This window comes from Nakaseomyces glabratus, chromosome K (assembly GCF_010111755.1).
Source record: "Nakaseomyces glabratus chromosome K, complete sequence".
Classification (NCBI taxonomy): Eukaryota; Fungi; Ascomycota; class Saccharomycetes; order Saccharomycetales; family Saccharomycetaceae; genus Nakaseomyces; species Nakaseomyces glabratus.
The window spans coordinates 839,604-864,223 of record NC_088961.1 but is presented as its reverse complement, the minus strand read 5'-3'; the positions used below and the strand labels follow the sequence as shown (position 1 = coordinate 864,223).

General features: G+C 36.9%; 10 protein-coding genes and 1 non-coding gene across 11 annotated transcripts; 5 read left to right on the top strand and 6 right to left on the bottom strand.

Annotated features, from left to right (window-relative positions):
* Window positions 1-227: 227 nt before the first annotated feature.
* Window positions 228-1,769, bottom strand: APE1 (metalloaminopeptidase APE1; the record flags this gene model as incomplete). Its single annotated transcript, XM_448592.2, has 1 exon — window positions 228-1,769. The coding sequence occupies one exon, from the start codon at window positions 1,767-1,769 to the stop codon at window positions 228-230; it is 1,542 nt and encodes a 513-aa protein (XP_448592.2).
* A 2,116-nt stretch (window positions 1,770-3,885) lies between these two features.
* On the top strand, window positions 3,886-8,355 carry HSL1 (protein kinase HSL1; the record flags this gene model as incomplete). The annotated part of the gene is made up of 1 exon (XM_448591.1): window positions 3,886-8,355. The coding sequence occupies one exon, from the start codon at window positions 3,886-3,888 to the stop codon at window positions 8,353-8,355; it is 4,470 nt and encodes a 1,489-aa protein (XP_448591.1).
* A 138-nt stretch (window positions 8,356-8,493) lies between these two features.
* Window positions 8,494-10,191, bottom strand: YPF1 (aspartic endopeptidase; the record flags this gene model as incomplete). The annotated part of the gene is made up of 1 exon (XM_448590.1): window positions 8,494-10,191. The coding sequence occupies one exon, from the start codon at window positions 10,189-10,191 to the stop codon at window positions 8,494-8,496; it is 1,698 nt and encodes a 565-aa protein (XP_448590.1).
* A 187-nt stretch (window positions 10,192-10,378) lies between these two features.
* On the top strand, window positions 10,379-10,558 carry GVI51_K08327 (uncharacterized protein; the record flags this gene model as incomplete). The annotated part of the gene is made up of 1 exon (XM_448589.1): window positions 10,379-10,558. One exon carries the CDS (start codon window positions 10,379-10,381, stop codon window positions 10,556-10,558), a length of 180 nt encoding a protein of 59 aa, XP_448589.1.
* A 322-nt stretch (window positions 10,559-10,880) lies between these two features.
* tH(GUG)5 lies at window positions 10,881-10,952 on the top strand. Its single transcript has one exon. It is a non-coding gene; the product is annotated as a tRNA-His (tRNA).
* A 321-nt stretch (window positions 10,953-11,273) lies between these two features.
* EMP24 (Emp24p) lies at window positions 11,274-11,966 on the bottom strand (the record flags this gene model as incomplete). The annotated part of the gene is made up of 1 exon (XM_448588.1): window positions 11,274-11,966. The coding sequence occupies one exon, from the start codon at window positions 11,964-11,966 to the stop codon at window positions 11,274-11,276; it is 693 nt and encodes a 230-aa protein (XP_448588.1).
* A 1,196-nt stretch (window positions 11,967-13,162) lies between these two features.
* SEC10 (exocyst subunit SEC10) lies at window positions 13,163-15,631 on the top strand (the record flags this gene model as incomplete). The annotated part of the gene is made up of 1 exon (XM_448587.1): window positions 13,163-15,631. One exon carries the CDS (start codon window positions 13,163-13,165, stop codon window positions 15,629-15,631), a length of 2,469 nt encoding a protein of 822 aa, XP_448587.1.
* Window positions 15,632-16,118: 487 nt separating this feature from the next.
* RPS21A (40S ribosomal protein eS21) lies at window positions 16,119-16,963 on the bottom strand (the record flags this gene model as incomplete). Its single annotated transcript, XM_448586.1, has 2 exons — window positions 16,119-16,358; window positions 16,940-16,963. 2 exons carry the CDS (start codon window positions 16,961-16,963, stop codon window positions 16,119-16,121), a joined length of 264 nt encoding a protein of 87 aa, XP_448586.1.
* Window positions 16,964-18,125: 1,162 nt separating this feature from the next.
* Window positions 18,126-19,883, bottom strand: TRM2 (tRNA (uracil(54)-C(5))-methyltransferase; the record flags this gene model as incomplete). The annotated part of the gene is made up of 1 exon (XM_448585.1): window positions 18,126-19,883. The coding sequence occupies one exon, from the start codon at window positions 19,881-19,883 to the stop codon at window positions 18,126-18,128; it is 1,758 nt and encodes a 585-aa protein (XP_448585.1).
* A 1,225-nt stretch (window positions 19,884-21,108) lies between these two features.
* On the top strand, window positions 21,109-22,089 carry GVI51_K08195 (uncharacterized protein; the record flags this gene model as incomplete). The annotated part of the gene is made up of 1 exon (XM_448584.1): window positions 21,109-22,089. One exon carries the CDS (start codon window positions 21,109-21,111, stop codon window positions 22,087-22,089), a length of 981 nt encoding a protein of 326 aa, XP_448584.1.
* A 215-nt stretch (window positions 22,090-22,304) lies between these two features.
* On the bottom strand, window positions 22,305-23,276 carry RHO4 (Rho family GTPase RHO4; the record flags this gene model as incomplete). The annotated part of the gene is made up of 1 exon (XM_448583.1): window positions 22,305-23,276. One exon carries the CDS (start codon window positions 23,274-23,276, stop codon window positions 22,305-22,307), a length of 972 nt encoding a protein of 323 aa, XP_448583.1.
* Between the last annotated feature and the right edge of the window lie 1,344 nt (window positions 23,277-24,620).

Sequence of the window (24,620 nt, the reverse complement as noted above, 5' to 3'; positions counted from 1 at the left end):
AAACTCTATATTTCGCTTTTCAGTATGGAATTACGTATTCTATGATGTTCTATATTTAGTGTTATAAGCAATAAATTTAACATCTCTCAGCACAACTAGTGGGTATTAATAGCGTAATGAATTTATATTTAGATGGATATACATTGGATTTTGACTTCTTTTCTATTTTACTGTATAACATTTTTTATATGGATATTGCTAGGGATGTGTTTATTGTAAAACTTCACTTACAACTCGCCAAAGTTATCGTAAACTTCTCTCCAGTTATCGAAGAAACCTCTGAAGAACTTGATTGCCATCGCAATGTCCTTAGTACCTGTGGCAGCTCTGATGCTGTGCATAGATAATTGAGAAATACCAACATCAATAGTACGTGCACCCAATTGTGCAGCGACAATTGGGCCAACAGTACCACCAGATCTGGAGTCATTTCTGATTTGGAAGTATTGAACGGTATCCTTGTTCTTACGAGCCAGCTCTTCGACAAAAGCCAATCCAACTACATCCGTGGCCATGTGGGCGTTAGGGTCCAATGAGATGGTCATACCCCAGTTTGGCTTAGGAGAATGCTTCTTCAAGTAGACTTCCTTGAAATTTGGATTAAACAAGTGGTTGACATCGGCAGATAAGACAATGGAATTTGCAAACAAAGTTGGTGGCTCTAAGCCTTCCATGTTGGTGAATCTCTTTGCGGTACGGCAAATTGATGTCTTTAGTAATGTGCTTTCAGCACCTTGTCTTGTCAAGGAACCAACTTCTTCATTGTCGAATAGAGCTACCATGTTGAAACTGCTCAATTCGTCAAGGTCGACTGTGGCACCGTAGTAGGCCATAGCAATCATAGCAGTGAAACTACATAGTCTGTCGTCCATTCTTGGTGAAAAGATGAAGTCCTTCTTGATACCACCGAAAGTACCCTTCTGAACATCGAACAAGTCCAAGTCCAGTTGTAGAATCTCGGAGACCTTGATGCCAGCTAGCTCAGCAATGTATCTTAATAGCAAGATGGAGTGCTTACCAACAAGAGGGCACTTCTTCTCTTCATCAGTGATCGTGCCTTCATCATCAATGTCACAGCACCATCCAAAGAATGGAACTGCTTGGGTCTCCTTGTTGAAAGGACCTTCAGAAGGTTGGCCAAAATGTGGTGCCAAGCTAGGAATTCTACCAATGGGGTGAGGAGCAGAGTTCACAAGTGTGCTTTCGACCTTGGAAGAGTTCTTCTTCTTGTACAGAACACGACCAGCGATACCCAAGTCTCTGTCGAACCACAATTCATTCAAAGTACCACCATAAGGAGCAACTCCGAAGAGCTTGTAACCCTCGACCTTTTCCATTAAGGAGGCTGGCTTCAATTTGGCGGTCAATGAGTCAACATGACTGGCGACAACACCGACACCAGACTCAGGCTTCCACTTCTTACCGATGACCCAAGCGGTCATGTTAGTACCATTTCTGATGGTGTAGTATCTACCTGGCTTACCTGGCTCCAATTCGTCGTTCCAGGTCTTCTTCTCAGGCAAATACTTGAATCCCTTACCTTCTAGCAACTTAGAGAAGAACTCAATGACGTGGTATGTGGTTGGGTTCTCATAAGTGAAGTCGATGAACTCCTGGGCACAATCCTCGTAGGTGTGCTCGTTGATGTGATAGAAAGGTTCATCTGCTGGAGTCTTGTTCGAAGTAGTGTTTTGGGAAACAGTCAATGCGTTCAAAGTCTGCTTCAATTGTTCAATGATCTGGCGTTGTTCTTCCATCTTAGCTTCCATGGTTACCGTTAGCTAAATTTGTATGTAAAGTTTTAAGAGCTACGGGATCGAAAGACAAGTTTAGTGCATTTATATATGATACTTATATACCAAAATTCTTATGTGGAACACAATGCCATTCATTCATTGAGCTGGCAGTATACATTTGCGAACTCCACCATGGTATGCATGGGGAGGAGGGGGGGGTGTCTGAAGCATTTGACAGATCATGGATATGAGCCACTTCGAGGAACAATGCCAATTGAGTTGTTCAGTAAACTTCCAGACCACAGTGGATTCGATCCAATGGCAGCAGACACCCCTTCAATGTTGTTAACCAGTGTGAATATCACATCATAGAGTTAAAGACATACGAAGTAGAAGGGTGCCCAAAAAAACTGGCTAATCAGTTTACCCAAATAAGGATTCATAAGGGGTGGATGATCAATTCGCTAGAGGAAATCACCGATTACTAATCAATACAGCAACAGTGAACTCATTTTTTTTACACACAAGAGATAATTACATTTCAAATTTCCAATTGAATATATCTGTGAAGTGCAATTTAAATGTTCTGGACACAATAGGGTCCTCAGCTTCAAATAACATGTCTTCTTTGAACTAGGACAGGCTATTGTGCTACAATATAACGATTCCTTTCCAGGAAGACTCACTAGGGTCCCATTGTCCAGTAGGACAGGCAATGTAATGAAGGCTTGAGAGGAGTTTGTAGAGAACGGTTTACCTCGACCTCGATCAAGAAGCATATGCTGTGAAGCAGTCGTAGTTACACTGAAAGGGAATAATATATTAAGGACAGAATATACCTATTTGGTGTTTGTTATCCTGGTGGGAAGGTCATATCTTACCACATGCTGGAAGAAACGTGACATGAAATAGTTCACGAATATCACTGCATGCTACTGTACGTTTGCAATAGTGTGACGACCGTTGTGGGCCCATTCATTTCGTAGTACATGTGTGTCTGTAACACGCAGTACAGAGGCCGCAGAATCTCTGTGCGACTGAATCGGGTCTAATATATGGGCAGGGTAAGGGAACTCTTGCATTCCTTTTCTTCTTCTACTAGTGAGTATCTGGCTATTATGTGTCAAGAGTGGTGTTATGTGTGTTGGTTAATCTCAAGCATAAGTAATACACACTTAAATGATATATATAATTTTTTTTTTTGATTTTGTGCATATTTGGTGTTTTACAATTATATAGCTAAGTGGTGCGCAGTCTTTTCTGGTCTTTCTAACTAGTATGTGACTCCCAGCTTTCCACCACTTACATATGGAAAAAAACGAATAAGTAGAATGGCGTAGATCAATCGATGCATAGCAGCCCGACCTCCTTTTATTGTCTTCCCGTCTACAGTCCTGTTCTATAGAGTTGCAGTATATTTCTTGACCTTATCCTTCATGTCTTTCCATACTTGTTCGAAGAAATTGATTAGAGTTCGCTAGTGTAAATTGTGTCCTTTTCGCGTCTTTCGCTTTCCCTTCTTTATTTTTTTTCGCGTCACACGTACACACATCAGGGATTAATTTGGGTGTGATTTTAATTACTAGCTGTAAAAAGAACAAAAATAAACTTGAACATTTCGCATCCTTGTAGTTTTAATAATATGCGATTACACCAAATGCATATTAATCTCCACGTCTCTTATGGTCTTACTGGATTATCTGGCATCTCCTCTCTAAAATAAAATCATTAGATTAATATGAATCACCAACATGTTACTCGTTTCCTTCTTGGTCGAATAATCTCTGCAATATGCTTGCCAAAAGAAAAAAATTATTCAGGCTTTGTATAATAGTATATATATTTCTTGATCATTACATTTAACAATATCAAACTTCCCATTAAGAGATCCAACGGATTTTTTTTTTTCATAGTGGCATCTATCTAAACTACTCGATCAGAAGACATAAACGCATTTTGAAATTTAAGCTTAAAAGTGTATTAATTTGTGTGTCTGTGTTAAATTTTTTTTTATTCCAATTACCAACTATTATTCATTCATTAATTATATTTTACTCAACTACAGTAACGGCTACACTTATTTGTCCATTTTTATTCTATTATTGAGTCAATTATAGAGCTATTTTTCCCCCTCCTATTGCATCAAATAATGTCAGTTCTAATACCCCATCAACAGCAGAGACTAAGGGCCTCTTCTGCAGCTAAGAAAGCTGCTTGGAACGCTATGAATAAGACGGTAAATATAGTCAGCCCGCACAATAATGTCAACTACGTGAAAAAGCCATCCCCAAAGACCAATTCTAACCATTTGGACCGTGTCATCAAGTCGGTTAATGATGCTACAAAGAGGCTCTCGGAGGCAGAATCTATAAATAGCAATAATACAAAATCTTCCAAAAGGAAATCAAGAGACACCGTGGGTCCATGGAAACTTGGGAAGACCCTCGGTAAGGGCTCCTCCGGGAGAGTTCGACTAGCTAAGAACATCGAGAATGGTACCTTAGCCGCGATAAAAATCGTGCCAAAGAGAACGTATAACAGGCGTATGAGGGATCAGAAAATGAAAACCGCTGGTGGCGTGTCGAGTGGGACAGATTCCAAAGATTCATCTAACAGGGAAGATCCTATAAAGAATGGCACGGACTCAGCTCTGAACCCATATGGTATTGAGCGTGAAATAGTTATAATGAAGCTAATATCACACCCAAATGTCATGGGCCTTCTCGAAGTATGGGAAAACAAATCAGAATTATATTTGGTGTTGGAGTACGTGGATGGTGGTGAGTTATTCGATTACTTAGTTTCTAAAGGAAAGCTCTCGGAACCTGAAGCAGTACATTATTTTACACAAATCATACAAGGTGTCTCATATTGCCATTCTTTCAATATCTGTCACAGAGATCTAAAACCAGAAAATCTTTTATTAGATAAGAAGAACAAAGTAATCAAGATAGCAGACTTTGGTATGGCTGCGTTGGAACTACCCAATAAATTACTAGAGACCTCCTGTGGATCACCACACTATGCATCGCCTGAAATTGTGATGGGTAAACCATATCATGGTGGTCCAAGCGACGTATGGTCTTGTGGTATCATTTTGTTCGCATTATTGACTGGACATTTACCCTTCAACGATGATAATATTAAAAAGTTACTACTTAAGGTTCAAGCCGGGAGATTTCAACTACCTCCATATTTAACTAATGATGCCAAGGATTTAATAACAAGAATATTAGTGACTAACCCTGAAAAACGACTAACGATTAATGAAATTTTAAATCATCCATTAATTAAAAAATACAGGAATCCACCTGCTCATATTCGAAAGCTCAATCTTTTGGGACGAGGTAAATCAAATTCAGATTTGCATGTCCTTGAATATAATACCCCCGCCACAGTGTGTTTGAACTCAGAGGAGGATATTGATCAGTCGATCTTGAAAAGTCTGCAGATTCTATGGCATGGTACTCCAAGACAACGTCTAGTAGAAAGGCTTCTAGTTGAAGGAGCAACAGAGGAAAAGTTGTTCTATTCACTCTTGTTTCAGTATAAGTTAAAACACTCAAAACCAATATCAGCTACAAAACTTCAAAAGAAAATAGAAGATGTTGTGCTTGAGAATGAATCAACAAAAACTGAATCTAAAGATAGTAGCAACGAGCCAGGTATTGACAACAACAATGATACTTCTGACTTCACACAAGATGGAAATTCCTCTGAAATGGTAAATGAATTGCATACATCAGCTCCAATGCTGGAACAAAAGTCACAGTTTAGTCAGCATTCTTTGAAGAGTAAAGAGACTGTGCCAATTTCGGATCTGCCACCATTACCGCCTGTAATTCCTACATTCGCGGCCTCATCTTCGAAGGCTTTCAGAAGAAGTAAATCAAACCTGTCTTCGTATCTGAAAAGGCCAAAGTTAGAAAACGCTAGATCAAGAACCTCGTTATTTAATTCTTCTTCGAATACATCTATTACCAGTTCATCTATTTCGGAGCTAAATACTAGGCCAAGAGGAAATATACCATTATCGCCAAGTAATATTACTTTAACTTCATTAGTTTCTTCCAGATCATTGCATAATTCTGCTTCAAAAAAATCTTTGAAGAATTTACAGAAGAGAACTCTTCAAAATTCTGAGTCTAAAAGATCACTTTATTCGCAGACTTCAATCTCAAAGCGTTCCTTAAACCTTAATGACTATTTGATTGGAGGGCCTTCTAACTCCGCGGAACTTCCACCTCTACCTAAGCTCGATTCTAATAACGAATTTGAAATGTTATGTGATAAAATCTTGAACACTAGTGCATTAGATAATATTCTTGAGGAAGAGGAAGAGGATATCACGCCTTCAAAGAATACAACTCAAACAAATGATGTACATAATGAAGATACTATAATTCGCAAAGAAATGCATGATTTTGAGATTAACGTCAATAATCATCAACCAGAATTTAAACGCCAGCCATCAGATTTCTCAGTGAATGGACCAGATACATCTATTTTTAGTATAGAACCCATGCCAGAAGGACTTGGTATTAGTAAAAAGCCAGTACGTGTACAACCCACCTTTAATTTTATTATTGATGAAGATAAAGTTGATGATAGCATTAAGGTTAAGCAAGTTTCTGGTACGGGACCATCTAATAATGTTCTCAAAGATATAAGCAACCAGATTAATAATGGTAAAGGAATTGAAAACTCAAAATTGCATCCTACTTCCAATAACAACTACAAAAATATCAGAAATGTTACCGCTCCAGAAGGTAACTTTACATCAAAAACATTTTCGTTAGATCCAAGGAGGAATGTTTCTCAACCTCCAAAAGAGTCGTTGTTCCATAGTCTCTTAAACAATAAATCTTCCAAAAATGCTGAAGAAAATACTCAGTTTGAGTCCAAGTCAAAGCAATACAACTTTATGAATAAAACTGCACATTCTGAATTTGAAAAAGAAAGGCTAAATGCTCACAGAGACGCGGATAGATCGAATGATCAAAATGTGTATAATGAAACCAGCGTTCTTGCGCAATCCAGTACGATTCATGAGTCTCCTTTGTTATCAATTCCTTCAACTTTATTGAACACATCTATGACCTTCAAAAATCTGGTTGACATGCTACAAGAAAATAAACTAGATGATATCAACGAAACTGTGGCTAAAGAGAGCAGTGCACCACTGAGAAAAAAATCTACAAAGTTGTCTTTGGCTCCTCATTCTAATTTGGTCTCTGATTTGAACAAAAGGACAAGTGGTTACAACACATTAGCAAGTGTTGATAGATCTTCTTCTGATCTATCATATGCCATAGATCTACCAACGAATACCAATATTGCAGAAATTGTTTATCTATCTGGTAATAACAAGCAATCTTCTGAGAAGAATATATTCATGTTATCTAATGATAACAATGAAACAGAGCTTTTTCACACTGATGAAAATAAAACTTCCATAAAAAGTGCAGTCAATATATTCGAAGATCCTCCATCGGATTCCACGTCATTGCAAACATCCTCTTCTGAATCGGATTCTATACCAAAAGTACAAAGGAAAGCCGTTTCTATTGAAACGCTAAATGCATCTAATATAATTACACCAGCTGCAGATGTGCGTGTTAGTTTGTATGGGAATAATGTGTCCAATTCAAATACTATGCCAAGAGAGACTACTGAAGAGCTGATCTCTAGGTTCAAGTTGACGCCGGAAAAGCCTCAACATCAAGTGCAGAAAAGATTCTCTTCATTAACTCAAACAGGACGGAATACCGATTCGATTGCATTATCACAAAGCATGATTTCAATGTTTAAGGATGCAGAGGAAAACGGAAACAACAAATCTGTGAAGGTATTGGACCAAGTTGAGGAAGAAAATGCCAGTAAATTAACACCTACAAGTCCAAAAAATAGAGTCACGATGCTTTTTGATGATTATGAAGCACAACAGAATATTACAAGTGATCAAAGCAATAAAAGTTCAAAAGTTATAGAGATTCCAAACGATTCCCCAATCAAAGTGAAGGTTCAGAAGGCCTCTACCATTTTCGAGAAGGAAATTATATCTGCTGCTGAAGCAGATGAGAACGACCATTTAAGGATCCCTTATGAGAGCAAAAGTAAGAAGGAAATAGCACAGGTGCATCAACAGGAACAAAAAGAACAACAAGTGAGAAAACCTACCGAATCGCAAGAGAAGGCTGTACAAAAGACTACGAAACCAAGTTGGTTCTCAAAGCTAATACACGGTTTCAAGACAACGGGAGGAAGCGGGCATACAAAACTGATTAGAGAGCACTCTACAAAAATGACTTTTGAAGAAGTCCATATGATAACGGTGAAAGAATTTGGAAATAATGGTATCGATTATCAACTCCGTACTTTGGATAAGAAAGGAGATCGTGAGAAAGTTGAATATGATTGTAAATTTGTTAAAGGAAATTTTGAATTCAAGATTAAGATCTTTAATTCCGGTTTCCCTCATCAAAACACAATCATTACAGTCAAAAAGAAAGGTAAGATTAATTCTAAAGAGACAACAGATTTGTTCCAGAGGTTTAATGCTAACATTGAGAATTTGATCAAGTCTGCAGAAAGGAACATAGAGTCAAACCCGAAATAAAATATTAGTTACTATCGTACTTAATTATTATTTATGCCGAATTCATAATAAATACTATAATATTAATAGTAAACTTGTAAGAATAAATGCGCGGTGTGTGTTATATGCCTCAAGAATGCTTATTCAAATTGTCAAGTTCTAATCTTCCGCCTCGTCATCATCATCAGATAAGCTCAAATCGTCATCTGATTCAGGTGTGAAGTCAGAATTAACATCTGTGTCAGAATCTTCAATATAATCGGATTCTAATAATTCAGAGTAGGTCAGTTGGTCCTCCTTCTCCAAACGACCAGAACTTAGTTTTTCATCATCTATCTCAATGACATCAAATTGTAAATTCCACATATCCTTAAAATCATTGTTGAATTTAGCTACGACACTTATCGATATTAACAAAAATGGGACGATGTAAAGTAATGCAGGTTGTGCAACATTGAATATGTTTAAGCAAAGCATACAGGTAACCATAGACAATGCATAAGATATCAAGGCAACTTTGAAATATGTGCCGATGTACCCCCAATTCAAGAGATGAAATTCACGGTCGACATTTTTTAGATGCCATTTCCAGATATCAAACTTATAACACATTGCAATAAACATGCCAGGGATGATCATATCGCCAAGCCCAAGGAATGAAAAATCAAACTTTTTACTGGCAGGATTGAATTTGACTGGAATTGAAAGTTTAAATGGTAACTCCAATTGGGTGGCTACAGTAACCATCACGTCATTGTAAAACACGAAGTAAATGTCATAGAAGAACAACACTAGTAGAATCATTGTTCCAGACTTCAAATTCTTAAGGTTTAGTTGAGAAATTGTCCATACTGAAAGATTCAAGCTAACAATATTTGTCAACATCCAATTCCTTGGAAACCAAAAATAGAGCGCAGATATAATACATGCAAAAATAAACGAATAAATTGTGGCATCTGACATATAAACATTGAGAATTTGTGAATCAGATTTAACGGAAGATGGTGCTTTAAGTTCACGTCTGTACATGTGGCTTTCCCATGATGTCTTCTTAATCTTCTCAACTCTTTTAGCCTCCTGGATTTTACCAGATATTTGATTCTTATAGCAAAGATTGCTAACGGCTCCTGTTTGATGAATTTCAACATTATCGTCTGACACTGTTAGACGGCATCTGGGTAAAATCTTTAACGGATTAAATTTAAACAAGTATGACAAGTTTCTAATGAAACTTTGTATCAAATAGTTGTAAACAAAAGTAGCAGCGAAAGTGTGGGAAAGTATGGACTGATAAGTCAAGCCCTTAACTATGATGGAAAGCCATCTGACCTGCAACCTCTTAATAAAAAAATACAATGTCATCAAAACAGCACCGCAACTCAGAGGGATTAATAAAGAATGTCTTACGTCAATTTTGTCGTAGTTAGCTAATTTATGGCCATCTTTCTTCTTCTGGGCATCAGTTTCATTTTTATGAACAATTATACTTTCAGTATCCAAATCAAAATCAGTGGGGTCGAACAAAGGATCATACTTTGTTGGTGGCAAGGCAGTATGTGGAATTGATTTGATTGAGGTGAAAGACCCTAATGTTACAACAGTAAGCGCAAAGGCCAGCATACCAACGCAAGCATATAGCGAAGGATGGGTTGATATAAGTTGAGTAAATGAGAATGTTGTTCTATCGACCCATCTATCAAACACTTTATTAAGTTGAGACTGGTTAGTTGACATGAATGTGTTCACTTTATTGAACACATCTACCAATTCGGAGTCCACTGTGGTAGTTTCATTACTATGAGGACTTAAAAATTTGGCTAATACCTGTTCTGCAGCAGCCCTAAAAGGAGACGACATCTATCTGGTTTTCCAATTGAGATCTTATTTGCGTTCTTAATTTCTTTTAGTTAATAAATCGGACAGATAGTGTTCTTGCTATGCTCCAATGTAGTGAAATCAAAACGGCCAAAATTCTAGGAATCACCGAGATGTGATCAATTGTTATCAAGGATGCTATATTCGATAAAATAATGGAAAATTGGTTATGTCGATGTTCGCAATGGGCTGTCCTGATGTGATTCAAATTATTCAGTTATGCGGTGGGAAGTCAACAGAGGGGAGCTCGTACCATGAGCTAATTAGAGGGTACTCAATTGCATGTATTGATGTTTTAGTCTCTAGGCTTCTAGTAGACATTTGCAGGCATAGTTTTAGCAGAGATTAGTTGTTTTTGTAGAAATTAGTTGTTATATCTTGACATCAACATACTTAAATCATTGAATATAATGCAAGTAGGGTTTTATATGCAGTATAATTAGATTAGTGGCCTATTGAGAAACTATATATTAATTTAGATGTTCACGACTGCTATCAGGATTCAATACAAAATTGATTATGAAATTGAGTTACTGGATGTCTCAATTGGATCAATTTGATAGCTTACCGGTCGTGAAAAGACGTTTATTTTATATGATTGTTTCCGGCAAAATTGAAAATCTAAATAATATCATATACCATTCGTTTTAGAACACATATCAAATTAATACGCCATTTTAGTATAGTGGTTAGTACACATCGTTGTGGCCGATGAAACCCTGGTTCGATTCTAGGAAATGGCATTATTTTTTTTTTTTAATCTGATTTGTATAACTAAAGTTGGATTGAAAACCCATCTATTGAATGTTAGCAATAGTACTATTTCTAGTGTCTAAAGCAATGAAAAGAAATAGTCATAATGGTTTTTGCGTTTCTGTTTTAATATTCTTTATAAACTAATGACAAATATACAAAAGTATTTAAGTTGTTATGTATATGTATAAATTCTTAACTGTGGGTATATCATCATGAATAAATGTGAAGTCACAGTCAGGTTTATAATGCCTTCTTCTAATTTGTTTTTAGTCACTGTATGGTGCAGTTCTGCATTTCAGCTCATTACCTTAAACAAAAGAGGTAACTTCGAAGAATCTCTTTAAGTAGTAGATTTGAAACAAAGAGTTGGCAACGACAAGTCCCAATTGGAAGATAGACCACCACTTGACACGGTCGTTGGTGGATTCGGCGGTGTTTCTGTGGGTACGCTCTCTAATGACAATGTAACTTTGCTCGTCCTTAACTTCATTGGTTAGCTTGGCCAATTTTCTAACGGCACTGTCCAAGGTGTTGGCGTTTGGATCATCTAAGTCAACGTAAACAATACCGTGCATGTTGAAAGTAACGTCCTTGGTCTTGATGTTAGAGTTCTCATTGGAGAAACAATATTCGAAGTTCCCGGAGTGAGGGGCACTGAAGACAACATCACCGTGCGATACATCTCTGAGAGTTTTATGCAAAGTGTTACTGTCAACACCAGTCAATGTGAAGTCACCAGTCAATTGATGGCTGGATTCTGGATCTCTGTCACCAAATTGGAATGTAATAGACAACTCATCGCCTTTCCCTAGCTTCTCGGTAAAGCATCTGCGGCCATGTGGAGGCAATAGAACATTGTGTGCTGACACAACGCTCAGAAATAGCGCAACTAGAATACCAAATAGCATTTTCCCTTTATTGTATGATATACTATGTGAGTAAAAGCGTACAATATCTTCTCCCCCTACTACTCTTAATTCCTTTTCGATCCGATTCCCCATTGTTTCTTATATATTTGTTTGTCGAGGATCCTTCCAAAGAGCAATCTCGAGAGAACAGAGTGAAAGACGTGTTTCGACACTTTGAAACTCATAACGCGTTTAGTGGTAAAAAGTGATATCACAATATCCATTGAATAATAATATAATTGGGCTGTGCCGATCGTTATAATAATCTACTGTATTATATGGATCAATTCTGATTGTTTAACAAAACTTTACTGATAGTTGGCTAATGGAATAAAATATCTGGGGATATGAATTTATCTTTTAATTCTAATTCTATCTTGCTGTAAGTGAGCATGAAAATTATTAACAGCATGTGCGTTCATTGAATATATACATCATTGCATCTATATGGTTTCAATTTGTCTAAGAAAAAATCAATTATATTCCAATATATAACATTTTTCTATTGTATCTCTCAGTAAAAAAGCTGTTGCTATTTTCTCTCTTTCTCCATGCCGTATTGGTCTTTTGATTGGAAAAGCTGTTAGCATCACAATCAAGTCATAAAAAATTATATCAAATAATACTGGTTTGCGCCACCAAAACATAATATATGAAATGCAAAGGCTAGCTCTTCAAAGAAGTTCCTAATTATCTTTATTGGGTTTGTCATACTTTGTATCGTCTTCACAAAAGCTATTTCAAATACACAGGTATTTTAGGCACAATAGAACTCTGTAAATAAATACTGAGGTAAATTTTGTGTTATGATGTAAAACAATAGTTTGGGAAATAAAACTACAAGAAGATGTGTTTATGTGTGTAAAGTTTTACTGTAGATATTATTTATTGTTTTGTGTCAAGGCTATAATTCAATTAGCGACACTCCGCCACTACACACTTAAGAAAAAAATTAGAACCCCATTGTATCAACAAATATTCGATAAAATAATAAACAAGAAACTGTTTATATACTAATCTTGCTGCTTTTACATTCTTGTATAAAAGGGTTAGCATTGCAATGTTCAATTTTGTATTCTATAACATGGGCTTTACTGCCTTGATACATAGCGCAGGTTACGAATTTTGCTTTGATCCCCTTTCAAAGATGCATCACAATAATGATAATTAACAATACAAATTCGATGTACAAAATATAATGGGAACAACTCAATTACCAGTTCATGTTATAGATTTTGCACTTATCAAACTATATTTAGTTCAACGATAAAGTAGTTTAGTAAGCAAGGATGAACTCTTTATATGAGCTGGATCCTCGGTGGAAGAAATTGATTCATGACCCTAACAACTTCCTGGGCGGGCTTACCGTTGAAGAGTTTGTACAAGAGGTCGGTAGGGATCGTGACCCTGTTGATAGCACAGCATGGAATAAGAAGCTTGATCCCAAGCCATATATCCGTACGTTTGAGTCCATATTGAAAGAATTGACCTCTCTACAAGAACGCATGGATAATGATAAGCAGATGATGGCAGACGCTGTCTCTAAGCAGGAACTGGCATACTCTTCAAAGGTGTTGAATTTATCATCTGGATTGGGTAAGCTAGTCGATAATTATAATTATCTGGATAATAAATTAACATCAATCAATCAAATGGTGTCCCCTTTAAGTGAGAAGCTCCAGAATTCGATCAAAAAGAAGAAGAACTATATTAAGTCGATAGAATTGATTATACAGTACAATACATTCCTCAAGAATGGTAAATCTGAATATGTGGATAATATGTTAAACTCCAAAAAGTTGGCCAATAGACTAAACGCCGCTGTACTGATAAAGAACCAATTGTTACTAGCTCGCAAGATAGAAACAAACTCTATACCCGCAACAAAAAGTACCACATCGACTATTGAGAAGTATGCTGAAGAGATGGAAAACGAAATGCTAACCAAATTCAATAATGCTTACAGAGAAAACAATTTCACACAATTAAATGAGATCGCCCTAATACTGAATCATTACAACGATGGTATAAACGTTATTCAAAGTTTCATAAATCAACATAACTTCTTTTTGGATTCAGATGAAGTTAACAAATCTATGACAGGTGAGTCACCATATTTATCTGAGGATGTGAGGGATAAACTTATGGATCCAAACTATCATATAATAGTTTATTCCCAAGAGTTGGTAGATATGCTCAAGAATATTGAAGAAGTAATAAAGAATGAGTCAAAGATTGTTAAGAGGGTTTTTGAAGATAGTGCATCATACGTATTACAGTTGTTTATTCAGAGAACTTTTGCTCAAAAGATTGAGCCTCAACTGGAATTTCTACTGAACTCGGCACTGTCATTTTCGCACTTGGCTTATGTTAGAACTTTGCATTCTCTTTATAGTCTGCTTGGGAAATTTGTGAAAGATCTAACGGATTATTTCCAATTGTTAGAAGTTGAAAATGAGGCTAATTTGCAGGCAGCTTTGGAACAATGCTACACGGATTTCTTCTCGAGATGGTTATTTGACAGATCAAAATACTTTGATATTGAAAAAAGAAGCTTGGAAATTATTTTGATAGAGATGACATCGAGATTCAATACACTGCATGAAAAGGATATAAGGCAAAGACTACTAACAAATAAATTCAAAGCATCTACCAATGACTCTCCAGAAACGAGAATTAATGAATTATCTACAACTAATACGGCCAATAGTAAATTGTCACAGATAACAACATTTATGAAATCCCGTATTGATAAGGATATACTTCCCGTATCGAGATCTAGATCTGTCAAAGAAAATGAAAATGGATCACCTATTGACCATGCTGGTGATGATGGTTATAACTTAGAAACTGTTGATGCAATTATTAAATGTATTGTGGAAGCTATTGCTAGAGTTATGGAACTGATTCCAAACAAAGCAACATCATGTATTTATGAAATTTTAGAACTAGCTTCAATGGGTATTATAGGCTCATATGTCAAGAATGCACTCGAGGTTGCATATTGTTCAATCTCTAAACCTGAACAAAACAAGGTCGATGAGATTGACTTGTCAAGCATGAAGTATATTTCAATTACTACTGAAATTCTGAGCTTATTATCAACTTTAATAAAATCTGTTTGTTTACCCCTCCTGAGTAATTATCCCGACGTTAAGAAGAAGGTCATAATAGCAACTAATTCACAAGTAAAGAACTGTGAAGTAATGATTAATCTCATTATGGAGGAGGTATTCCAACAATTTTCAAACAAATTTATAGCATCATTATCAAAGCAAAAGCGGAAGGACTTTTTACCAAAGTCATTAGACTTATTAGATCAAGATACACAGCCAGCTGTAGAAATTGTGAACTTATTAAATAGCACGTATTCACAGGTATCACAGCATTTGAAGTCTCAAAATTTGACAACATTCCTGTCAACAATTGGAGAGGATCTTTATAGATTGTTACTTGATCATTATGGGAAATTTCAGGTAAATTCCACTGGTGGTATTATTGTTACAAAGGACATCATCGGGTATCAAACTACGGTAGATGATTGGGATATTCCAGATTTGTCGGAGAAGTTTGCCACACTTAGAGAACTGGCAAATTTGTTCACAGTTCAACCCGACCTTCTGGATTCACTTACGAAAGAAGGCCATTTGGCGCACATGAGCAGAGGCATAATACAAACTTATATTGCGAATCGTGAGGACTTTAACCAGGATAATTTTATGAGTAATATGAAACAAAGTCTGAGACAGTACACATAGGAACCCAGTCGAATTTCAAAACTGCTGTTCAAATTTTGTATTAATATCAGTATATATTTGCATCTCGGATGTAGGATAAATGGACTACGTATAAGTTTTACTTTAAGTATTAATATTGTAGTTAACGCATCTGTCACTGGTGTACACAGTTTATTACTAGTACGTCTAGACGGCATATATTGTACATAATTCAATGAAGTCGTCAAAGCTTGATCATTTTGACCCCATCTATGACTCCAAAACATTAAACTATAATTAATTTATGTGTAAAGCGGAACTTGCGCCCCAAATTTCTTTTCTATTAGTTCAAAATGAAAGGTATTTCTGTTTATTATGAAGATATTTGCTTTATTAAAAATGATATATGTAAAAATAAAAGAAAAAAAAATATAAGTAGAATAGATAATAAACAAAATTGTAAACTTTAATGTTACGGTGTATTCACGCCAATATATTTCTTTTCCATTGCATTTCCACTAATACGATCTTAACGGGAGTAAGACCAGACGTTCTTCAACAAACCGTCGTTTTGAGCCAAACGGTTCAAAGAGTCGTCAGATTCACCTCTAGCTCTAACGTTACCGGATAGAGCGTAAGTGATGTATTCACCTGGGATGGCACGGCCTTCTTCATCAACCTTAGCGATGTTGATTTGAACAGAAGCGTGGTCATCGGCCTTGATGATTCTGTTGGTAGCAGAACACTTTCTTGGAATGTAAAGTTCGACCTGTAAAAATAATTCAGAAAAAAACAAATCTTATTTTCTAACGTTTAGATTCAACTATTTTTTTTTAAAGTGCCCTTGCCCTAATCAAGAGAACTCACTTGCTCTGGTTTTCGCATAGGTTGTTTTTTTTTAAAAATTGAAAATTATGTTGTTCAAATAAGTCCACTTGTACTGTACATCAGATATGGTTGTATGGTATATTGATATCCACCTAGTTCTCATCAAAGAGTTTTATTGTCTCCTTTTCATCAATCTTCATCACTCAAGGTGTAGTAATTTTCTTTCCAAATCCTCTAAATATCATAATAGCAGTGGTTCTCGAGATTAATTCAATGGAATTACACTTTGGCATTTTTAAAAAATTCATATGTTGGAATAAGATTAGATTGTTTTTTTTTATAATGGCAATTTGTTAGTAAGAGTATCTTAACATCCACAGGCCTAACTGATCAATATTCATTTGGGCACCGACAATATAGAGTTCACATCGGCACCACTCGAATTATACCCACAACTCACAACGGTGGACTATCGATCAACTTCCGCCAGTTTCCTTTCTCATAATCAAAAATTAAACATACTAATTGACCCTTATCGTTCTCCATTTTGTCTAGGTGATTACTGTATTATCTATTGGTTCCTTCACTTAAGAATAAATTCAAGAAAAAAATCTATAATCTATAATATATACAGTGTATAATATCGCCTAAAAGTTATTACTGGGGCCTTGAAAGTTTTTTTTTCAATTTTTTTTTTTTGCCAAAAGTGAAACGCTTCCAATTGCAAAAATTTTTGGAACTGGATGGGAGAGAACGAGCGAAAAATTTTTGGAAAAAAAAAAAAAATTTTGGGTGAAAACTGAGAAAATACATCGTACAACGACACATGGTGCTTTCTGTGTTCCTGTGTGTCCCGTCTCACAACCGACGGACATACTAAATTCGCGCAGAACAACAGATATTTTGCATGTTGTCCTGTATCTGCACAGACTAGGTAGTGGGAGGGGTGAAGAGACAAATGATACTCACGTTGTAAATGATACTTACTGCTACTTACAGTGTTTCTTTGTACTGCGTTTGTCTCATTACGGCTGCTTCTGTGCCTTTGCTTTCAGGTGGGAAGGGAGGTACAGAACAGTGGGAAGTGCAGTAGAAGTGGAAATGGTGTGTGTGCGTACTCTTGTGTGTGCTTGTGTGTGTAGCCTTTCCCTTTGCGAAGTGAGTTTGCAATTCCTACAGGTGTGTCTCTGTGATATTCTTTCACTGGCACAACTGTCCTCATGTGAGGCAAGTTCTGCTACTTAGAAACGGACGTAGTTGGGATATATTCCTATGACTTATACTGGGTCTATGATTATACGTGTGTCCTTCGTTTGTCGGTAGTTTCTACATCCAGAGTTTTGGAGCTTTTGCGGTGGTTGAATTACGTTTGCTACGGTTTGTTCTAAGAAGTGTACCCTTGGATAGTTTCACATTTTTTCCCAATGCGGAATATTTGCGATGTTGCTTCGCTTCTTCTTTAGAAAACTGAAGACAAAAATGATAGCCAATGAAAAAAAATGGATGGGCGCAGTTGTTATCCAAGATGTCTGGGTGTAATTTAGGGGTGTCAGGGTGTAATCAAAATAGTACAGTCACAAGCATTTTCTGGCTACGTGCCACAGCAGGTACCGATACAACTGAGAAGACGTCAGGTATTAAGCATTATATATATATGTATATATATTTATATATATATTACTTGTATGCATAATAGAAATGTTACAAATTAAACTCTCGATAACACACAAACCGATTCGACGTGATGGGTTTGTGGGAAGAAGTCGAACCCTCTTATGCTCTCGACTCTATAATTCTTACCTTCTGGTGTGTCCTTTAAGAAATACTGGACATCTCTTGCCTGTGAGTGTACGTTACAGGATATGTACACAATCCTAGCTGGGTTGTAAGCAGCTAGTTGTTTCAAAAACAACTCGTCACAACCTTTACGTGGTGGATCTAGGATCACAGAGGTTGAATCCGCAGGTGTGTCGATGGATTCAAACAGCTTCTCTGCTTTACCTACAATGAATTTACAATTCTCAACGCCATTGTTCTTGGCGTTTCTCTCCGCGAAGGAAACACTATCAGCTGAAATCTCAACACCAATAACCTTGTCAACACCTTTAGAACTACAGATACTGAAGAGACCAGAGCCACAGTAGGCGTCTACCAGATAACGCGGCTTGTCCCCATTACCAAGCTGCAGGTTATCGCGTACATACTTGGTAACTAACGGCAGGATAGAATTGTTATTCTGGAAGAACTCACCAGCGCTAAATTTGAAAGTGTAGCCATCAACGTATTCTGTTACGATCTGCCTTGTGTTTGTAACACATGTCTTTGCAAGCTTCACACCCGTAGTTTCATCTGTAACTTCAATAAAACTTATATCGCCATTTTCATCTCTAGATCCTTCCTCTAACTGCTCCTCCGTGGGCTTAGAAGGATCCAGTATGATTGTGTTCTCTCTTAAAAGAATTGTGGCACCTTTCTTGTAATTCTTGAACTCTTTTTCAAATCTGGCTCTTTCATTAGACAGACCTTTGTTCAATATATCTGTTGCCAAGGCACATTCCTCAATATCTAGAATCGGCCCAGTGCCACCCACTTCTAACGTCTCCTTTCTCCATTTGGGCCTACCCTTTTGACCAAATCCTAAAGGTGGTCTAACTTCCAATTGCTTGACCTTATGAGGCATATCAAAATGTGGAGTGATCTTTGTTCTATAACCATACTGCAATGGTGACGCAACTGTGTCGCTGATCTCTGGTACTAAAGATTCTGCTAAAAGCAATGGTGCAAAATGTTTATAAGCATTGGCAATGGTAGATTTCTTTATCTTCAATTGCTCTGAATAGTCCAGGAACTCAAATTGACTACCGGAGTACTTCCCAAAATACTTGTCTTTAATAAGCTCATCTTTTCTGATTGGCGATTTCTCTATGACATCTAACAGATCAGATTCGACATATAGAGGGTGTGTCTTGAACACTTTTATTCTAACCAGATCACCAGGAAGCCCAAACGGAACAATAGCCACTTGCTTTTTGTCTGTTTCCACTGGATTAGGAATGATAGCTAGACCATCACCATTCGATCCCAATTTCAAGACCTTAACATCTGACACCTCCCTATGGTATTTAGATGCAATGGGTCCTGTAACGAAAGATGTATCATTAAGGATGGCAGTGACATCGTTTTCCACTTGAGACTTTTCTAAGTTGTTCTCCCTCAGTAACTCATCGATTTCAAATTGTAAAACACCAAGTGGAGATGTTGGATCAACTTTCTTTGCCTTATATCTTTTCAACTTTGGTCTTTTCTTCAGAGGTTGGTTATTCTTTTGAAGAGCTTGTCTCTTCTTACTATCCTCTATATTTTGATTATTCAGGGCTTCCATCTTAAAGCACCTCTTAATTGATCTTCGCAGAATTCCACTCCTAAGTCCAATATTCACAAGAGAACCTTTAACCAAAAGATTCATATATCAATATTACAGGATATACCGTTAATTAAAAATAATTTACTACTAAGAATGACTTACTTTAGTCAAATCTCGAACAATGTATCCGTTTGTTGGGGAAGCTCATCGCAAAATTCCACTTTTTTTTTTTCACTGATTAATTTTTTTTTCAACCAACTACACTCATCGCTTCTCCAGATGGAAAACCGAAATTTTTCAAATCAAATTACATCGGCTAACAAATATACGGATAAAACAGACATTAGACTGTTAATATATGTAAGTAATGAAAACATTGTACTGCAATTGTCAGCTTGAAGCTACATTATTCTTGAATCAAAATGCCATAGGAATGCCCCTCACATCATGATTCATAATGTGCCATCCTTTCATCTTTAACCTGCACATGCACATCTAAGCCTACAACTTCATATCTCATATATTTTATACTTCTGGCGCTAACTAACAAAATAAACAATATTTACTTATCCATAATTATTGTCATCAACCACAATGTAGAGAAACAGAAGCTGCAATGCTGAGCTCCTAATATTAATTTACGTGGCTTTATGATGTTGAAATATCAAGGCTTTGTTAACGAGTAGGCTGATGATTGCACAATGATGAGTTGCTTAATGAACTTTTGCTAAAGCATCTCGTAGAGAAAAACCATCGATGATGTTCAGTGCATTCTGAAGGTGAACTAAGATGAGCCCTGTTTCCCATTTATGTCTGGTTGCAGAATTTGACGTACGTAAACGGTAGGAAGGGGTCCTGTGGTTGCTGTTACCATTGTTTAAGATTAATCCAAAGACCGGATCAGTTTGGTTGTACATGGACTAAAAAATATTTAGGCTTAGCTCATCTATTTCAGACATCACAGCAGTGTATCGCCCACCTATCCTACGAGTTTTATACAGTTCATGTTGAAAGAGAAGTTATGGCAATGCATCTGTACGGGCTCTCCTTTGAGATAACGTAAAGTGCATGTCTAATTGAATCACACTGTTTGTTCATGTATTTTTTGCTCTTATCTTCATTAATTGTTTAGAACGTTGGTATTAATTTGAGATAAATATAAATTAATCTATCTATATATATATAGGTGGGTTTCAATCATCTAAACTTGGTAACTTATTTTCGTATTCCTTATCTCAATATTTTCTCTCCGCTAAATATATTATAAAGTAATTGTTAATCCCCCAAAGCACAACCTAACTACGATAGTCAAGCTAACATATATTACATGCCATTATTTGAAAAGCTAATATATTCATTCTCTGAAAAGAAAACAATACCTCAGCAATTTCCCATTCTACTGAATAATGACCAGACATTGCCACCACTTGTCACATATAATATGACAAGAGTCATGCCAATTGTAAGGAAGCTGGCAAGCAGATCGTTTATGATTTTCCCTTCAGTTCAATCCTATGATATATTCAAGCAAAAGAAAGGTGACTCCATTGATCCTGATGGTATGGGTATCCCACTTTTTGAAGCTGTACCGTCTTTACTCCCAACTTACATAGACGGCAGGCCATTGCTGAAAATATCTAAATTTGTGTTGTTACCAAGAGATGCACCAGCACCATCCAGTCAATATGAAATCATAACACAAGATGACAACTACAACCTTTTTAAGATTCCTTTCTGTGAGGTCTATTACAAGCTAACTGGAGTTGCTTCCAGAAGATACGAATTTCAATTTTCTAACCCAGAAATTCTGTCGCCAAATTATATTCAATCTGAGGCTTTTAGCTATAGTCATAGAGGTACTGCAGAAGGTTTTGATCTTAACTGGGATATCTCAAGGATTCCCTTTCTGGTAGGAAAACTTGTGATTACTGTTAAACAAGATACACCTCCCACATATCAAAATGCTGTCAAAGGTGAAAAAAAGCAGAAACCTTCTTCTTATAACTATAAGACCAAGACTTGTGCCTACTACACGAAAAGGTTCCAAGATGAAGTTCCAAAGTTGATATCCAGGCGAGCAGATTTGATTATCGGTGAACTAAATAATTCCCACTCCTTAGGTATCACCAATGTTTCAATATACACCGAAATATTTGCTTGTCATGCACTCATGATTCATGAACTTGAGCATACAAGAAACAATAAAAGTGAGAAACGGAATAGGAGGATAGATGCGAGGGATATAAAGAAAGAGCAGAGACGTGAAAGGAAGGAGATCCGGAGAGAAGCTAGAAGACACCAACATTAATGAGTCCGTTATATTTAATTTTACCGAAGTTTTGTAATCTTTTTCTAATACAAGGACTGAATTCTGTGACCAAAACTTGAATCCTGTCAAGGTTGTAAAATTTCTAGTCCAATAATTCAAAAAATAGTATCAATTAATTATTAATTAGCTTATATATAATAATAGTTTTGTATTAAAATTTCCATTCAGATATTTCATTTATTTTCGATATCGCATTACATTACGATACATTTCGATTTCCTTATATTTTTCTTAACAATAGTACTTGGTAAAGCAGCAACATTTCCAGAAGAGCTACCATCATTATCATCACCACCATTTTCCCCATCATAATATTGCTCCTCAATATCAATAGGCTCACTAAGTTTAAGCTTCTTTAATTTAAAAATACTTTTGAGAATTGGGGCATTATGATTTTGACTAATTAACTGCTCAGCAAGTAGCTCATTGATGGCAGCGTAGAACACATTATCCACTTTAACCCTCAATTTCGCGGAACACTGAATATGAGCAAATGCGCCATTCTTCTTCGCTATGGAATCCGCCTCAGCTGGATCAACCTTACTATCACACGATTCTTCTTCATACAAGTCTGATTTCAATCCCACTAACATCACAGGTGTACCTGGGCAGAAATGTCTTACCTCCGGAAACCAGACATCTTCTACGTTCTTTAAGGAGGTGATACTATCTATAGCATAACAAATCATCAAAACGTCTGCTCCTGTATATGAAAGGGGTCGTAGCCTACTATACTCTTCCTGTCCCGCTGTATCCCACAAAGCCAATTCTATTATCTGCCCCTTTGGCCCTTGTATATTTGTCACATAATTTTCAAATATAGTCGGTATATTCTCATGTTTAAACACTTTCTCCACATATGATATCAGTAAAGAAGTCTTCCCAACTGCACCATCACCTACAACAACAATCTTTAAATGGTAGTCAGGAATTTTGTGAGCTCTCTTCATGTGCTCAAAACTCTCTACTTGGGATAATGTTCTATCAAATGGATTTATGCGACTACGACTAAGTTTTAACGATGTTGCTCCATATGTATTCAAAGTGTCATCAGACTGGCCACTGACTAATGATTCGGGTAGAGTGGTACTGGATACTCGACTATTTGATCTTCCACCTCCTCTAGGAATCCCACCTATGCCACTGAAATAATCAACTTGCATCATCTTTGTTCCGTATACAAGCCTATTGCGAGTTCAGTCGGGTCACTATAGTTGTGAATATTGAATATTGGAAAGATATATTCCCATATACCTGGCGCAGAAAAGATGAAAATGGAGAGACTTGTTATATCTCAACTCTCTGAAGACCTTATGAGACCAAATGTGTTTGTTAAAGAAGCTTACCTCATCGCTTTAAAAGAATCTGTTAGTAATTCACTACCATTAGAGAGGCAAAGGTGCCAAAAACAATCTGGCTTTACAATTTAACAACAGGGAAAAAAAGGGACCATACGCGATTCTCTGAGCAAAATACTCTCGAAGAGACTCTCATAGAAAGGAATCACAGGTCTTCCCGCATGCTGGTGTTCAGGGACAATCCTCCCAGAAGGCCGAGTATTGCTACAAAGCAGAACTGCCTATAACCAATGGATGTGTACAAAAGGAGAAGAGAAGAGGGGGAGGATCGGAAGGCCTAAGGCCAAGGAAAAAAAGGAAAGATCGGTATTTAAACAGAAAGCATCGCACAAATATTGCTACAACTCCCTCTGTTTCTTTTTGCTATGTTTCGGACCGCATTCAACATGTTCAGTTCTGGTCTCTTCCTGCTGGTTTTCTGTGAACAACAGAACCAAAGTATCACCTTAACATGTAAATCACTTCAAACACCTACATTCTGTCTTTTTGCGAGTCTTTGCTATTTTGCTGCACTACGGTGGTTTCAATGCCCAAATAGCCACATGCTGTTACATCTACAGGTAATTTAGTGCGATTGAAGAAAGTTGCGCAGAGCCAGAATGGAAGATCAAAAACCCCCAGACACTGACATGACGTCATTTACAAGCACTCGTTTTTTTTAGACTTTTATCGTGCTTAGAATAGAGTGCATTCAACTTTTTACAGTAATGAAAAGCCTAGTTCTCAAATTAAAGTCACATGCTCATATTATCGTGAAATGGAATATTGACACTTTGTGCTTGTCCACGACCACGTTACTCTTTACTGAAATAGCAGTTCACCCGCCCCCCCCACCTCTCCCCCGCTGACTTAGTTGAAATTTGCAACCGGCTTTACCCGGACTTCCTCTTAACATGAGATTCTAAGCAACGCGAAAGTAAGGATTCGATTACAAAGAGGTGGCAGACCTGGGTCGGGTAAACGTACGATGTTTGTTTATTTTTTGGCCAATTTTTTTTAATCTCTCTGTGATATCACGCAGCCTAGCTCGATAACACTAAGACTAAGGCGCACAAGATTTCCAAAACTAACAAGAGATCCCGGGAAAGGGCAAAGTCGTTGGGCGGGAATTTTCCGCGTTTGTATAAATAGCAGGTACGCTACATTTCGCTC